The sequence below is a fragment of the Halichondria panicea genome, chromosome 7, assembly GCF_963675165.1.
Source record: "Halichondria panicea chromosome 7, odHalPani1.1, whole genome shotgun sequence".
NCBI classification, from domain to species: Eukaryota; Metazoa; Porifera; class Demospongiae; order Suberitida; family Halichondriidae; genus Halichondria; species Halichondria panicea.
The window spans coordinates 2,028,055-2,045,957 of record NC_087383.1 but is presented as its reverse complement, the minus strand read 5'-3'; the positions used below and the strand labels follow the sequence as shown (position 1 = coordinate 2,045,957).

Sequence of the window (17,903 nt, the reverse complement as noted above, 5' to 3'; positions counted from 1 at the left end):
GTCATGGCTGAGCTGGTGAGAGAATTGGAACTGGCCAACAGCAAGGCAGATGTGAGTTTAGCATGTACATGTATACACTCGGTGAATACTGTATAATTAATACATGTACAGTAGACTCTCGTTAATCCGGCCACCCTTGGGACAGTGCAACTTGGCCGGAATAGCGCGGTAGTTTGCATTTCAGAAAATAGCCGCGGCTTATAATCAACCTACCTCGAATATTAATGACTAATTTTGCGGTTTTGTCTCGAGGATAATAAATAAAGATAATGAATCATTTCCTCTCTATTACAATGTAATCCCACAGCTGTGTTTGCTCACAAAACGGTTTACCTTTTTTATAACTTTCATTGTAGTGTTCATGAGCATCCCGCTTCCTACCTCTCATTGTACACCCCAACCACTCCCTCCACACACAGTTTTTCTGCTAAACCACACCCAAAATGTATACGTATAAAATTACTAGTTTGGGGCAGCAAGTATACAGAATAGCGAGTTGGCCACATTTCAGGCCGTACTTCAGAGAGTCGGAATAGCGAGAGTCTACTGTACCTTTATTATAACTACTGTACCACTACCACGATGCTATGATGGTTGTATCTGTATACCTGTGTGTGTGTACATGACCACCATGCAATCTATTACCCAGTCTGCTGTTCAAGAGAGACTTGTGATGGAGGAAGAGCTCAAGAAGGCACTGGATCACTGTAAGGAGTTGGAGCAGAGCAGTGTGCCTGCAGTGGACGGGGTGGACATATTCGAGTGCTACAAAGTAACGGGAGAAGGAAGAGTACTTGAAACAGGTGATAAAGTGGTACAGTATACCGTACCGTACGTATAGCGTCCTGGGTATAGGCAAGCTAAACCTTGACGAATATTTATCACTCACGAAAACGTAGGCATGGTTGACCGGAACGCGTGCAATGCAGTGAAGCAAAGGGAATTTTTACACACGAAATCACTGCTGCACCACGCCTACGTTTTTGTCTCGGATTTTTTATCCCACGAAAATGACCTGCTATACAGTATGTACTGATTAAGGCTTAGGCAAAATACACAATACATGATGCCGATTGTGTCTAGAGACTATTGTCCTTTTTTTTTCCCCATATAAAAGTTGCATTTCTGGTACTGTATCAGTTAGTCAGGGTTTCATCTATTGGGGGGGGGGGGTGGTTCTTCCCCACCCCATGTTGTAGAATAATGACATCATCACATTAGTACTACATGTCACCACATTAGTTAACTAAAGGTAGATATCTCTACTGTGATGCGTTAGGTTAAGCATGTTGTAATCAACTTTTTTTTAAAACAAAAGTGGGCGTAGCCAAACATGTTGCGACGTGCTTACGCACTCCCAAATCTCCCCCCCCCCCAACTTGTTATCCTAGATGAAACCCTGTTAGTGTATTAGAGAGTACAAGAATGATTTGTCAGAACAATCTCATGTACCTCTTTGGTAAACATACACTAACTGTGTTGTACTGACTTTCATTGAATCACACTGTATCACACGTCACTCCCCTTGCAGCTATACAATGAAGTACATGGCTGCGATAAAATCCTTCGATGTTGTGGATGGGCAATCAGCTGTCTACTGACCAGGTGTGTGTGGGCGGGGGGTAGAATGGACTGTGCGCTCAATAAGTGATAATCCTTATTAGTTGCTTAAAACCTGATACACAATATAAGTCAATCAATTTTTACATGCCCCACAGAGACGTAACCTATTATAGCTGTGCTCCATTTGCCTCGGCTGGAAAAAAAGTGAGTCAATTAGTGACTTTCTATGACATTTATTCCCGGAACTGAATCATAATAATAATTATGACTCTCATTGTACCCCCCACAGAGGGTTCTTCCTGCAAGCATCGACTGTGGACCCCCCGGACAGATAGCTGGGTATCGATGCGTACTCTGACGTGATCAAACCAATCATCTGCATCAGTGTCCATGAGATATGCCCTTACAGTGTCGTTAAGTAGAGACTTGGCTTGATACAATAAAAGGCGTAAGAACTCAGTCATAATTTTTTATTTGCACAATACTTTTATGTAACGGACCGTAACTTCAAAATACAAATAGTATACGGTTTATTTTACTGACAGTATCCACAAATGCACGGATTACCCCCTTTTTGGGGTAATGTACGCACATGTGCATACAAGGTATTCCAGGCCGCCTTTCTCTTCGCGGCCTGGAATCGAGGCTAACCACTACGATGTTGTGATGGTTGTATCTGTATACCTGTGTGTGTACATGACCACCATGCAATCTATTACCCAGTCTGCTGTGCAAGAGAGACTTGTGATGGAGGAAGAGCTCAAGAAGGCACTGGATCGCTGTGAGGAGTTGGAGCAGAGCAGTGTGCCGATGGGGTATACTCGAGTGCTACAAACAACAGGTGATAAAAGTGGTACAGTATACCTGTACAGATTATGGCATACATTATGCACTGCATCTATGTACATTACTGGACTAGACTGTTTTTCAATTTAACCATAATCATTAATTTTTGGTAAAAAAATGCCAAATCAGCAGAAAATTTGACCCTTTCGTAACTTTCCATGAATTGTCCGGTTATCTGTTGGTTTAGAGTTGATCATGTTTTTCTGTATACCTTCGCGCTGTTTGAGGCTGAGAATGTGGCCCTGTCAGTAATGAACCCGTGCATTCAGGAAGCCTTCAAGAAATCAAGGAATAAATGTGATTACCAGAACTGAATTTGTAGTTAAATAGTTGAAAGTGTGTATGTAAGAATGATGGTCATGTGATGATGCCATGGGTGTTTCTACCTTCTACTAAAGTATCGTACCTACGTATGATCTAAATTGCAAATTAGCTATTTTCGTTGCCATGCAGAGGGTATGAATATACATACACTCATCAGGGTGTCATACAGGATTTTGAAGTAGAGGGGGGAAATGAGAAAAGTAACCAGAAAATGTTGCTAAAAAAAGGTCAACCGTTATTTCAATACCCAGCTATGGACACTCAGTCATAATTGAAAGGGGGGGGAAATTGGAGCTAGGGGGGGATATCCCCCCTTTCCCCCCCCTGTATGACACCCTGCTCATTGTACCCCCCACAGAGAGTTCTTGCGAGCATCGACAGTGGACCCCCTGGACAGAAGGCTGGGTATCGACGGGTACTCTGACGTGACCAAGCCAATCATCCATACATCAGTGTCCATGGAGATATGCTCCACCCACTCTGTGAGTCTCCGTATACTTGAGTGAGAGTAGCCGTTATACTAGTATACTTCTATTAAACAACATGATCATCATCACATGTGCCATTAATTGCTCTGGTACGTACTTTGTCCACTGTTTGACTGAAGCTCAGACTCTACTACTAATCTAGACTTTAACAATTCCTCCAGTGTGAGGCTATTAACTTATTTTTATGCCCCAATCTTAATGCAGGGGCGTAGCAAGCAACTTTAAAGTGGTCAGGCCAACTTGCAATTAAAGGTCAGCTGCTTTTCTACTATTGGCATACAGTGGTGAATTTTTTACGTAAGAAAAAGGTCATCACTTTTCCTCACCAAAACAGCATGCGCATTATCACTTACAATATTTACGACCATTACCTACCCAGCTGCAAAAAGTGGTTAGGCCAAAACCTGACCAGCCTGACCGCTTGCTACGACCTTGATCTTATGTGCAACGTTATGCTATAATTATGTGAACATTACTTCTTACTCGCCCAGGTTCAGGTTCGGACATGTTGTGTTTGAGATCACGTCAGGCAGATAGAGAAGGTGGAGCTGGTCCTCCAGGTGAGGGTATGTGTACAGGTAGATGGTAGGTACGTAAAGTGTTCAAGAAGTTTAAAGTTTACTGCCTTGTGTCAGGTATAGTGTTGGTATGCTTGTACGGTGTATGTAAGTACATGTATTCATTTGTCTTACAAATACATGCATTCTTTGTCTTATACTAGTTGAAGTGTTTCACTGCCCTCTCTTCTCCTCACACAGGACCTCTTTCGGCTGCAATATGAGGGCCTGGCAATCATGAAGATGTTTGGGAGGGCCAAAGTGAACGTTAATCTGCTCATCTTCCTCATGAACAATAATCGTCAGAGCGTTAAATTGGATTTGCCATTAGCAAATTGCATGTATTCATTGACTATTCACAGCAGTGCATGAATTATTTATATCATCTGCATGTACTATTGACACGTTATTAACGACGTAATGTTCTAACATACTATTATAGTAATTATACTTATTAATAGTACTTTTCTCAAATTGTCATTGATATTATAATGACATGATATAATTATGGCAGAAAATAAAATCGATTGTCAAAAAGTAATTATAATATTAAACAATCTCAGGTAGTCCATTTCTCTTCCTCTCTTTGTTAGCGTCCCTGAATACTGTCTCGATACAGGATCTTAGGTGTCTGGGTATCCACAATCGTGTCAGTTCAGAGCAGTGGGTGGTTAGATGTCTGGCAAGCGTCTTCATTCCATCTTCTGTTATTGAGTCATTACCATCAATGTCCAATCTTTCAATCTTGTTGATCAGTCCAGTTGATAGCTCCTCGATACTCTGATCAGTCAGTTGACAGAAATCCAAGTACAATGTTCTCAGAGTTTTATTGACTGCAAGTTCAGCAGCAATGTGACGACAGCTAGTCACTGTGTTATTAGACAAATTAAGATGTTCGAGGGAATTGTTTGTATTCAGAAGTTGATAGAGGGCAGCTCCATTGTCGTCTGATATTGTTAGTGAGCAATTGGTCAGGTTCAGGCTCTTTAATGATGTGATAGTTGACAAGGCCTCACAGATATTCTTCAGCTCAGTGTTACCAATAACATTGCGTGACAATGTGAGGTCTTCAAGAGTAGTGTTTGTGCTCAGTAGTCGAGGGATTGCTCCGTGATCGTTGAGAGATAGTGAGCATTCAGAGAAATCGAGACTCTTTAATGATGTGTTAGTTGACAAGGCCTCACAGAGTGTGCTAAGTCCACTGTTGCCAATGGCATTAAAAGACAAAACCAATTTAGATATTGAACTAGTGTTCTCGATAATCTCAGCGATGTGGTGTATCCCTTCTTCTTGAAAATCATTATTAGAAAGATTAAGACTAATCTCACTCTGTGAACACTTGGAAAGCCCTCGGGCCAGAAATTTGCAGCCTTGGTCACCAATAGAGCAACTTATGAGGCTAAGTGTGAATCCATTACTGGTGTTGGAACAAGCTGATGCGAAATATCCAACAGAGAGGCAGTCAATAGGATTCATTGTAGTGTTATCAAGATGCAGATTGTGATTAAGAAGATTAGCCACAAACACACACAGTGACGAGTCTTCAGCTTCGTACAAACAATTGATGAGGGACAACAAAAGGGGCTTCGGCTCACCGTACTTCTTCTCTTTCTCACTTTTGACAACCTTTCTGACCAGATCAAAAACAGTAGCTGGAACTGGACACAAGAATCGAGGTAGCAAGCTGAGGATTGGTCTACTAGTACTCAGTTTGGTAATACCAGCATAAAACTGGAAGACTGCACTGAATCGAGGATTCCCGAAGAGCTTCTGGAATACAGAAATTTGTTGCTTGGGAGACATGAGAGAGATGTGGATTGCTGCTAGTAGCTCTTGAATAGACAGGTGGAGAAAGCAGTAGTAAACCAAATGACCATCGCTAATGATACTGGGAACAGTTTGTAATAATCCAACGTTTGAAATCTCCTTCGTAATGCGAAGAGCGGCCAAATCACCGTCAGTAAATGTCGCCTTGTTGGCTTCAATCCCATGATATGCAAGTTGACACATTTGTACGGTCTGTGTTCTGATTTCCGAGGGCAGTGAGTCTGGGGATGTGATGTCTCCCACTGGAGTGGTCTTCCCCAACCTATCCTGGAGGTATCTCTTGAGAGAGCTTTGGATAACTGATATGAATATCCCGTGGTTGGATGTGGGGAGTGAGTGGTTATCAGAAAGAAAGCAATTAACGACAATGGAAGCATTGAGGGGGAGGTAGCAACTACCTTCTACCACTGGGTTCTCTCGAATTCTCTCCAGTAGAGTCTGCACAGCTTGTGAGTCACCTTTCAGACACTCCTTGAAATACTGTTCTAGTTCATGTGGAGTGAACCCCAACACCTCCACCCTGGACGATACACGTGGGTGGAGCTTAGCTGAAGACGACGGGCGAGATGTTACAATTACAGCTGATTCGTGTAGTGGACTTTCTCGTGACATGTCTGGTCGAATTAGTTTGTTGATGATTGAGTCTCTAGGGAGGTCAGAAGGAAGTTCGTCCCATCCGTCCAGCACCCACAGTACACCTTTGCCGTACAGTGACATAATTGCAGTTTCTGTTTCATTAGCCATCGCTTTGTGTGTGCAGGGAAGTAAGTCAGAAATTGTAATGGCTTCTCTAACGAGGGGATCTCTCAGTTTCACGAGGATTGCAATATCGAATTCTTGGAACAGTTTTCCCTCTGCCCACTCCTGACAGATGTGTAGAGCAAGGGTGCTCTTGCCAGAGCCGGGAGCTCCTTCAATCAACACAAAGTTTCGTCTATTTCCAATCTCAGAGAAAATGTTAGTCAAGTTAACTGGAGTTTTTTGAAGTAAAATATCGTCAATTTTTCCTGTGATTGATAGCCTAACAAATTCATCGTCGATTCTTCCTCTCTGTATTTCCTCCTTCTGAATCATGGCTAGTTTGAAACATTTCTTTGTTGGGACAGGAGGCCATTGTGTAGCTGAAGTGGATACTTGTGTTCTGTAGCGACTTTGTAGGTAGTCCCTGTACGAGGACAGCTTGTGGTTCAGCAGGACCCTCTCTCGGGAGGGGGGACACGAGGTGGAGTCTGGGGAAACAAAACAATAGGTGAGTACCATTCCTGGTGATAGTTAATAGAGAATTGTATGTGTAACAATAGCAATTAAGTTGAAGAGTCCCTTATTTGGTTGCAATCACTCCCACAACGTATGGTATCACAATGACCACACTCTCACATGACAGACTCACATTTGTCAGACAAGTACTTGCACACTCGAACAGCAACGTCTTCTTTAAGCAGGGAGAGTATGATGAGTAGCAGAGCTTGGAAAGTGGCGTCTTGTCCGTTGGTCAGAATCCAGAATTTCAAAGCCAGCAACATTCCTGCCAGAGTGCCATCTACATATGCTCTAGTCCTCACGTCAGTTTGCTCTCCAGGTGAGAGCTCCAATTTTTCAAGATAGCCTTTGTGAACATTGTCGAAACATGCTGCTAACTCGGGTAGATCTGGTTCCTTTATTGCTGTATTGAGCTGCTCATCAGTCAGTTTCATTTCTGTCTTCAGATCGTCAATTGTGAGCTCTGAAATAGATAGCAAGCACACAAGGTTAGCAATCACCAATGAGGGTTTTATGCTTTAGCAATCATTGGGTTTATCCTTTATAGGAAACATGACAGTCTTTATACCTTGGTTCTGCTCTTTAGTGGCCATTCCAGCAAATAAATCTGTGCCTTGCAGCTAGCTCTCTCTGAAATAATTATATTGGGTGCTCTCTCAGAATACCAATTGCAACCAACACGGTACTGGCATGCGCAAGGAACACGTGGTCAGGCAGTCAGTGAAAGAACAAAGGAATTAGAAAACTTCTCTTCTGGGTCTATCCTATAATTCTCAAGATTTCTCTTGCTGATCTATCCTGTAATTCTCTATACGAAGATGACCACTACCTCCTCGAGCACATCCTCAACTGGAACACCGCCGATCAGTTCCACCAACCCAAGGACAACTCCGACAACTCTCAACACCATGATTGCCAATTCTGTCCAGGCAGCCCTTGGCGCAGTGTTACCAACGATCATCACCGCAATGGACCAGCGGATTCAGGCAGCAGTCCAACAACACCGGCCCCTCATCAGTCTCACCATCAGTCCCACCCTTGATCCCAACCATCTCTGCTTCCGGCTCGGGTACCCCACGGAGTCCCACCTCAGGCCCTGTTGTCAGCACCGGAACGGCAGGTATGTCAAGTACCTCACTAGCACATGTTCCCCTCGTATCCACTAGTGCCCCCCATACTCAAACCCCCATGAGCCTCCCCACATTACTGACGATACCAAGCCCCGTTACTTTGACCAGAAGTCTCATATACGGTCAATGTAGGCCAGAATGCCATCCCCATTCCCGACAAACTATCTAAAAAATCGGAAAAAGGGGAATTTATCGAACTAGCTGAGTTCTTACCCGACTCGTTCGGGGGTACCTCAAACGATACGGGTGAGAAACCCAGAAGAAAGCGCAGGGTTGCCAACATATTACAGTGGGTTGAATGCTTTAACGCATACGTCTCATTTGTCACGCAACGTGACCCCACACGCGTGCATGACCTTTTAGCGTATTCCTCACTAATCGTCCACACGGCCCGGAAATACGCTGGAGACGGGTGGATACAGTATGTGGATACAGTATGATAGAAACTTTAGAAAATCAGCTGCAGCTAACCCAGCCATGAAGTGGGGCGAGATCTATCAAACATTTTATGCTATGGCTTTTGTAAATGCAAAAACCAAAGAGCTTTGTTCGTTATGCTTTAGCCTAGACCACGCAACGACGGAATGCGATGACTACGAACCTCCCAAAGCACCTACTAACTACCACAAACGACCTATTGCGGCTGTCAACTCGGCAGCCGCAATTGGAACTTTGGCACATGCCCACGCCTCCCAAACTGTCCATACCAACACTCTTGTGTGAGTAGAGTGTGTCTGTGATAGTGCCGAGAGTGAACGTGTGTGGGTTTGAGTAGTGAGTGTGAAAAGTGAACATGCATGTATATGTGTGGGTGTGTGTAGTGGGTGTGGAGGGGGTATGCCATTGGCCAGGAGTGAGTGTGTGAAGTGAACTTGTTTATACAACACATTGACCCTTCCTCCGCACACACACAGTTTGTGAAGTTTGCCGAGCGAGAGGAAGGGAACACCCCCTACCACAGACAGTACGACGTCCTCATCCACCGCTTTGCCTCTCTTAGCCTCACCAAGAATGTCGACGACGCCGATAAATATCACGAGTATGTGTACATTTACTGTTTTGAAATGAGTTTGAGTGGCCACAGGTCGAAGTGTTAGGTGTCATATTTTAACTGTACCGCCCTTAGGGTGCTCTGCCACATGCATAACTTGTGATCACATTGCTTTCATCACCAACTCCACCCCTCCCCACTACACCTCACACAGGACGCGGATGGCTGGGTTGCAAGGGCTGAGGGGAGTGATAAAGAAGATTGGTCGGCAAGACAACCTCCAGATGAACATTTGGGACCTTGATCACATGAACAAGATAGTGCCGCCCTTCCTCTTCAATATGCACAGTCACAGTGTCGCCCAGTCAAGGTATACTGTCTAGGATAGTCACTACAATTTGCTTCAGTTCTACTCCTGAAGCACTGGCTAATACACATACTTCAATGAGCTACATACATGTACCAGAAACATTGATAGCCTCAGTCTGTATCAAACTTACCTATTGATGGCCTTAGATAATTATATGCAGTGTGTGCCCATAGTAACCCCCCTCCCACTCTGACAGAGAGATCCAGCCTGTTGTGGAGGAGGGGGACAGTCTGGGAGGGTACTCTCAGGATAGTCTCACTGAGCTCATAACTTTTGCCGGACTCTCTCACATCGACAGTGTCCTCAAGCCAATACTGCAGTAAGTCATTCAATGCCTCGTGTGCGTAGGTGCTACTTGTAGGCAAGGTGGTTTCCCTAATGTGCATGTATACAGTGTACGTACGTAGGTGTTACAACACTGTACTTGTAGGCAAGGTGGTTTCCCTAATAGGTGTAACTTAAATGGAACTGCATTCAGCAGGAATTCATTTAGCCTCCTTCACCGGCCTTTGAAAGAAGGCCTGCTATCGACTGCTTGCGCATGCGCCAAATAAATATTCCTATAATACTGGATACATCAGAGAAAATATCCTAAAAGTCATACACAGAGCTATATAGCTAGCTAGCTAGAGACAGAGCTGTGTAGGTTTGTTGTACTGCTATTTTCTTCTGATAGAATCAGTAGCAGTAGTATAGTAGACTTTCACCAAGTTAGTGTTAAATGGGCGTGGCCTGTCCATATAGGCTTTTATCAGCCGTCACTCCTTTCAGACGATCGTCATCCACACTGTTGCAGGCTGTGAGTCTTTTGTTAACATAGCAGGCTAAGGGTAGCTATCAGAGAATGCTATCCGATGGGCTAGAAACCTTCAATCGAACTTTCTATCTACTTCTTTCAATCCACTTCCTTTCGTTGTGATGTCATAGTTTTACTGAGCATAAACGATGTTATCCAAAGCCCCCAGATATCGGGGGGATATTAGGGCATGCGCAAGCAGTCGATACCAGGCCTACTTCCCTAGTGGGAAGTGCGGCCTGGGATCGAGGCTAGAGTTCATTAGGATTCTTAATTAACTCCTGATGTTAGTAAAGTGCTATGACCTATTGTGCAATGTTGTCTCAGCAGGTCTAGTACCATGACAACCATTGTCTCATATCCTGTGTATATACCGTATAGCGGGTATATTTCGAGGGTATAAATGTTCGCGGTTTTCGCGGATTGAGCCTCTACCGCGAAAATTTTTACCCACGAAAATTTATATCTTTATTGAATAGTAGGCGTGTTCAGTATTATTGACCACACCTATCGACAATAAGAGGTGCCTCACCGTTATAGGCTAGGCCTGGATTCGAGGCTAACGGTGTGGTGGTAACAGCTGCATGTTGATGTGCGCATGCGCCAAAAGGCTGGAACTCAGACCACGAAAATAAAATCCGCGAAATCCTTTGTAATGGTCCATTCGCGAAAATTTATACCCTCGAAATATACCCGCTATACGGTAGTAGCACTCCATTGCTCCCCTTATAGACACTTTGACCTAAACAAACTATGGATATCAGACAAGGAATTCACAGCTGGTGTGTACATCATCGTCGTGGAAGCCATGCAGGTACACGTATATACTGGTGGCCAACTTGGAAACGGTTCTCACCATAGTGTATTATTATTAGTGCATCATGCCAAGGGCGTATACAGAGAAGAGGGCATGCAACTCTCGCCCTATTCTCAGATCATCCGACTTTGTAGTGAGCTATTTTTAGAACTGCCCACAAAAACGCCCACGCGTAACCTTTGACCGCACAAGGTAAATCAAAGTATTTTTTATATCTGTGCTAGCTAGCTAGCTTGATTGCAGCATAGTAAAACTAGTTCTCAGCAGCAGTATGGCTCGTACTAGCAGTGTCAAAGGCAAAGAGGCAAACCATCCAACAGTTGCAAGTCCAAGAAGATGAAACCTAGGTACAATAAACCTGTCTTCCTGAGTCTCTGGTACTTCTTAACAATGCGCCCAGCACTTAACTTCCTGCTCGAAGGGGTTGTATTGGACCTGGCTGGACTAGGACTGGTCATGACACTTCTCTAAAATAATACTGCACTGTTCATGTTATGTTAGCTAGCTAGCTAGCTAGCAAAGGCAGCTCTGATGTACACGCCCATAATTATAACTCCGTAAACAGCACCGCCCACTTGTTCACATCCGTATACTGAATTCTATTTTTAGCATATCCGGTCTCTGATACAAAGTCGGATGAGTACGTAGGGTACATAGTGAGTTGCATGCCCTCTTCTCTGTATACGCCCTTGATCATGCTTGATACTTATGGTCGTGTACGGTCAACTGTAAATTCTGACTTGACTGTCCATAACGTAACATTGATAGCTTTCAGGTCCAACATACTCCGTCACTTTCTGAACAAGATTGTTTATTCAAGCATTTCAATTGTTCCCTCCAGTGTCTACTTACAGTGTAGACATGTACCCCCCAGTGTACATTATCTTATCCCCCCACAGCCCCCCAGGGTACAGTATCTAACACGTACCCCTACAGCCCTGTAGTGTACATTATCCACTGTACACGTACCCCCACAGAGACAAAAAAGAGTTAAAGAGTTTATAATACTGTAGGACTGGAAATATTTCGTATTTTAAATATTCATACAGCCACATTGAGCCTATTACTGTAGAATAGTTTTGTAGTTTTATTTTTCGTACAGTGTATGATGCTCTACAGTACGAAATATACGAACATTTTCACCATACAACCTCTACTTATACGGTATGTCACAAATATTCACTATTGTCAGGGTTTCAAGCAGGATTTTTAAGCTAAGGGGGGAAATGACGACTGCCGTACGCTGTTGAACAGTTGGGGGGGTTCAGGAGGCAGCCACCGGACAAATTTGGCGGAATGATTGTCTTGAGCAAAGTAGAAAAGGTACTCAAATTGACATCTAGTGTGTGTACAGAGCTTATGGTCCCACTATGTACATGCACTGCCTATGGTCCCACTATGTACATGCACTGCGTATGGTCCCACTATGTACATGCACTGCTTATGGTCCCACTATGTACATGCACTGCCTATGGTCCCACTATGTACATGCACTGCCTATGGTTCCACTATGTACATGCACTGCTTATGGTCCCACTATGTACATGCACTGCCTATGGTCCCACTATGTACACGCACTGCCTATATGGTCCCACTATGTACATGCACTGCCTATGGTCCCACTATGTACACGCACTGCGTATGGTCCCACTATGTACATGCACTGCTTATGGCCCCACTATGTACACGCACTGCCTTGCTTATGGCCCCACTATGTACACGCACTGCCTATGGTCCCACTATGTACACGCACTACCTATGGTCCCACTATGTACACGCACTGCCTATGGTCCCACTATGTACACGCACTGCCTATGGTCCCACTATGTACACGCACTGCTTATGGTCCCACTATGTACATGCACTGCCTATGGTCCCACTATGTACATGCACTGCTTATGGCCCCACTATGTACATGCACTGCTTATGGTCCCACTATGTACATGCACTGCTTATGGTCCCACTATGTACATGCACTGCCTATGGTCCCACTATGTACACGCACTGCTTATCTCAGGTGCATTAAGGACTGGGACCTTCAATTATTGCTGAATTTGCAAATTATAAGCCCCGCCCATGCGGTCGCCATGGTTCCGCCCACGCGTTCATTACTTCAACGTACCACTCCCTTTTCATTTTGCAGTAATTCAGCTAGTTTAGAGAAGTGACTTAGTCGGCGTTTAAAACACCCTCTAGTAAAGCTTGCGAGGCAATAGATGACTTCCATAAGCCTTCCTTAGCTGATTTATCCTTGTACTTTGTCAAAAAATTGTTGACCATGTCCCTGGGAAGCCTACTATCCAAGATGAGACTGCTACATCAAACAATTTTCTGTTATTTCTCCTTTGCAAAGACCAGGAGGGCTAAGCGCTAGAGTGAGTTGTTAGCTTAGATAGAACTAAGTATAATGAGCAGCAGCAATAGCTAGTAGACTTAGTGTTTAAACGCCGATTTTTCAATAGAAAAGTGAAATAGTGCTTCGACAAAACGGACCACCCCCACTGATCAATTAGTGGGCGGGGCTTCATTTAATATTTTCCTAGAGAATGGAAGCCAGTGTTTCATTTCATCATAAAAGTTTTACACAGATCAATATACACAGTAAACATCAGCAGGTTGAAGTGCCTCTTATAAATGCCTCTTATAAATGTCTTTTTTATGTTGGTCCCAGTCCTTAATGCACCTGAGATGGCCCCACTATGTACATGCACTGCTTATGGTCCCACTATGTACATGCACTGCTTATGGTCCCACTATGTACATGCACTGCTTATGGTCCCACTATGTACATGCACTGCCTATGGTCCCACTATGTACATGCACTGCTTATGGCCCCACTATGTACATGCACTGCTTATGGTCCCACTATGTACATGCACTGCTTATGGTCCCACTATGTACACGCACTGCTTATGGCCCCACTATGTACATGCACTGCCTATGGTCCCACTATGTACACGCACTGCTTATGGTCCCACTATGTACATGCACTGCTTATGGTCCCACTATGTACACGCACTGCTTATGGCCCCACTATGTACATGCACTGCTTATGGTCCCACTATGTACATGCACTGCCTATGGTCCCACTATGTACATGCACTGCCTATGGCTCCACTATGTACATGCACTGCCTATGGTCCCAGTATGTACATGCACTGCCTATATGGTCCCACTATGTACATGCACTGTTTGATGTCCTTTGCAGTACTTCGTACTAACAGTTTCTTCAGCCTTCACACTGCTTTCCATACATTCAGTGGACGGTTAGTAGCTACATGTATATCATATCTGCTGGTATATGCAAGCTAGTCCCCGCCCATTCTCCATTTCAGATCCTCACCATAATTTGTATGTGAGTTTTCATATATACCACCAAGAGTAGATCGTGAGAGCATTTACTATAATATTGATGCCACCTTATAGCGGGTAATTTTTGAGGGTCTCACAGATTAGCCATTTTGTAACCCTCAAAAAGTACCCATTTAACATACAAGTGCTAGAAGCCATCATTACTTAGGACCACATGTTGTTTGCATAGCAACATTGTATGGTATTTTGTTGTTTTGTGGTAATGCAGTGAGCAAACAGCTGTACCACTACCACATGGTGGTTGTATTACCTGTGTGTGTGTGTGTGTGTGTGTGTACATGATCGACCACCATGCAATTTGAGTTTGCATGCAGCAAAAATGCAAAAATATTCATCATGATAATGTGTGTAGCTTTATGTTATGTAGCTTTGCACCTCCACCGAGGCATCAGCACCCGCGGTGCTTTTATTAATACATGTACCTGCAATTATATAACTACTGTACCACTACCACGATGTTGTGATGGTTGTATCTGTATACCTGTGTGTGTGTACATGACCACCATGCAATCTATTACCCAGTCTGCTGTGCAAGAGAGACTTGTGATGGAGGAAGAGCTCAAGAAGGCACTGGATCGCTGTGAGGAGTTGGAGCAGAGCAGTGTGCCGATGGGGTAGATATTTGAGTGCTACAAACAACAGGTGATAAAAGTGGTACAGTATACCTGTACAGATTATGGCCTACATTATGCACTGCATCTATGTACATTAAATTAGTACTGGACTAGAGATAATTATTTGTTGGTAAAAAACGCCAAATCAGCAGAAAATTATTAACTTTCCATGATTATTGTCTGTTGGTTTAAGAGTTTATCGTGTTTTTCCTGTTCCTTTGCACAGTTTGAGGCTGAGAGTGCTGCCCTGTCAGTAATGAACCCGTACACTCGGACGCCTTCAAGATTTAGGTATAAGAAATGTGATAACCAAAACTGAATTTGTATGTGTTTCTACCTTCTACTAAAGTATCGTATGATCTAAATTGCACATTAGCTATTTTCGTTGCCATGCAGATCGAGGGTATGAATATACATACACTCGCTGTACCCCCCACAGAGAGTTCTTGCGAGCATCGACAGTCGACCCCCCGGACAGAAGGCTGGGTATCGACAAGTACTCTGACGTGACCAAGTCAATCATCCATACATCAGTGTCCATGGAGATATGCTCCACCCACTCTGTGAGTCTCCGTATATTTGAGTGAGAGTAGCCGTTATACTAGCATACTTCTATTAAACAACATGATAATCATCACATGTGCCATTAATTGCTCTGGTACGTACTTTGTCCACTGTTTGACTGAAGCTCAGACTCTACTACTAATCTAGACTTTAACAATTCCTCCAGTGTGAGGCTATTAACTTATTTTTATGCCCCAATCTTCATGCAGGGGCGTAGCAAGCAACTTTAAAGTGGTCAGGCCAACTTACAATTAAAGGTCAACTGTTTTTGTACTATTGCATACAGTGGTGAATTTTTTACCTCAGAAAAGGTCATCACTTTTCCTCACCAAAACAGCATGTGCATTATCACTTACAATATGTGACAGGGCCTAGGAAAACACCCCTTAACGCGGGTGTACCCAAGTTTATTTTTATTGTTGAATCAGATAAAGCGTTCTCTGAGCTTCAAAATGATACCAAGATCGACCTCCTAGCTATTTTCTATCCGGAGATATGTTCGAGGGAACGCTACGAAGTATTGCAACGCCCTCTTGAGTAAATGACGCTCAAACTTCATGAATAATTGAAGTTCAATTATTGATTTCCGGGCACTTCCGTATACTCATAAAGCTTAGTAAAAGATTTTCTGGAGAAGACGAGTTAGTTAGATGAAGGCTAGGCATTCTAGGACTCTCTAGCTAGCTAGTATAGCTATGTAGCTGGATTGCTTAGCATCTAGGAAGGATCTTCGAAGAAATAAAAAGACAAAGACTCCCGTCGCTCCAATGGTAAGCTTTCATGTCTTGTTATCAGCTTGTACTTACTTTCTGTGTCATGTATCAGTCTTATAATAGATCGCTCACTTGTATGGAGCCTACAAAAAGTGTCTCTGTTCTTCATAAAGCTTAAAGGAAGCCTGTCTGATCTATTATAGGTGGCCTTTCACTTAGTATTCGTCTATATGCTAGATCCAACTTATTATTAGCCTTACAAGAAGCTTTCCTCCTTTAATTTAGTATTGGTATCACTGCCATTGTGCTTAGTATTAGCAGGCCTGATGGGATGAGTGATCACATCTTGGAGAGCCCAGGAAACCCTGTGAAATTGTCCTATAACATTTATATGGATGGTTCCCCCAGGTTGTTGCGAGTGTCGGAGGCCTGAGAAACAATAGTCTATTGGCTAGAATGTAAGTGACATTGATATTGTGTCTATCTTAACTTACTACTTATCTGTAGGTTGTTATGGAGGGTTTATGAAGACAAGTGGCACGGGATACATACATCTAAAGAAACAAGAGTGGATCTACGCCAAGCTAGCTAGCTAGATAGCTGCTCTTTCTAATGAATTTCTGTTGCTAAATTATGTTTGTTAAGAAGTGGAGCTATAATATACCTGGCTCCTCTTGATGATTGTAAGTACTGGGCTGATGAAATAGTCCTGTACAAGTTGTAATTTTTTTTTGTTAAAAATAATTAACAATAATAGGGAAATTCCCAGGGAATTTCCCCTCACATAGACAGTAAATTTCATTGTAAAAAATGAACGTTCGGTGAGTTTCTTCAACGTCAGGGCTTGACCTGTTTAAAGCTTTGTAGAGAGCCAAATTTTTACAGGTAGGTAGAGGAAGGGCTGAAGTTAGCACCTGTGAAAAAAAAAATTTTTTGCCCATGTTTTTCATTTCTACTAAATTGACCTATAGCTTAATTTAATTAGTGCCGCGTTAAGGGGGGTTTTCCTAGGCCCTGTCACATATTTACGACCATTACCTACCCAGCTGCAAAAAGTGGTTAGGCCAAAATCTGGTCAGCCTGACTGCTTGCTACAGCTTTGATCTTATGTGCAACGTTATGCTATAATTATGTGAACATTATTTCTTACTCGCCCAGGTTCAGGTTCGGAAATGTTGTGTTTGAGATCACATCAGGCAGATAGAGAAGGTGGAGCTGGTCCTCCAGGTGAGGGTGTGTGTACAGGTAGATGGTAGGTACGTAAAGTGTTCAAGAAGTTTACTGCCTTGTGTCAGGTATAGTGTTGGTATGCTTGTACGGTGTATGTAAGTACATGTATTCATTTGTCTTACAAATACATGCATTCTTTGTCTTATACCAGTTGAAGTGTTTCACTGCCCTCTCTTCTCCCCACACAGGACCTCCTTCAGCTGCAATACGAGGACCTGGCAATCATGAAGATGTTTGGGAGGACCAAAGTGAACGTTAATCTGCTCATCTTTCTCATGAACAAAAATCGACAGAGCGTTAAATTGGATTTGCCATTAGCAAAGTGCATGTATTCATTGACTATTCACAGCAGTGCATGAATTATTTATATCATCTGCATGTACTATTGACACGTTATTAACGACGTAATGTTCTAACATACTATTATAGTAATTATACTAT

General features: G+C 43.2%; 2 protein-coding genes and 2 long non-coding RNA genes across 4 annotated transcripts in view; 2 read left to right on the top strand and 2 right to left on the bottom strand.

Moving 5' to 3' along the window:
• The window catches only part of LOC135339138 (NACHT, LRR and PYD domains-containing protein 12-like), a 127,344-nt gene that overhangs the window by 8,156 nt on the left and 101,285 nt on the right, over positions 1–17,903 (bottom strand). The window lies entirely within an intron of this gene.
• Positions 596–3,030, top strand: LOC135339227 (uncharacterized). Its single transcript, XR_010395937.1, has 4 exons — positions 596–803; positions 1,532–1,605; positions 1,719–1,767; positions 1,853–3,030. It is a non-coding gene; the product is annotated as an uncharacterized LOC135339227 (long non-coding RNA).
• Positions 4,313–17,903, bottom strand: part of LOC135339132 (NACHT, LRR and PYD domains-containing protein 12-like) — a 71,033-nt gene continuing 57,442 nt past the window's right edge. Inside the window, exon 3 of the mRNA XM_064535267.1 lies at positions 4,313–6,834. Within this exon, the coding sequence (XP_064391337.1) occupies positions 4,328–6,834 (2,507 nt within the window). The 3' untranslated portion in view covers positions 4,313–4,327. The remainder of the gene's footprint in view (positions 6,835–17,903) is intronic.
• LOC135339192 (uncharacterized) lies at positions 15,753–17,896 on the top strand. Its single transcript, XR_010395869.1, has 4 exons — positions 15,753–16,289; positions 16,641–16,690; positions 16,740–17,459; positions 17,651–17,896. It is a non-coding gene; the product is annotated as an uncharacterized LOC135339192 (long non-coding RNA).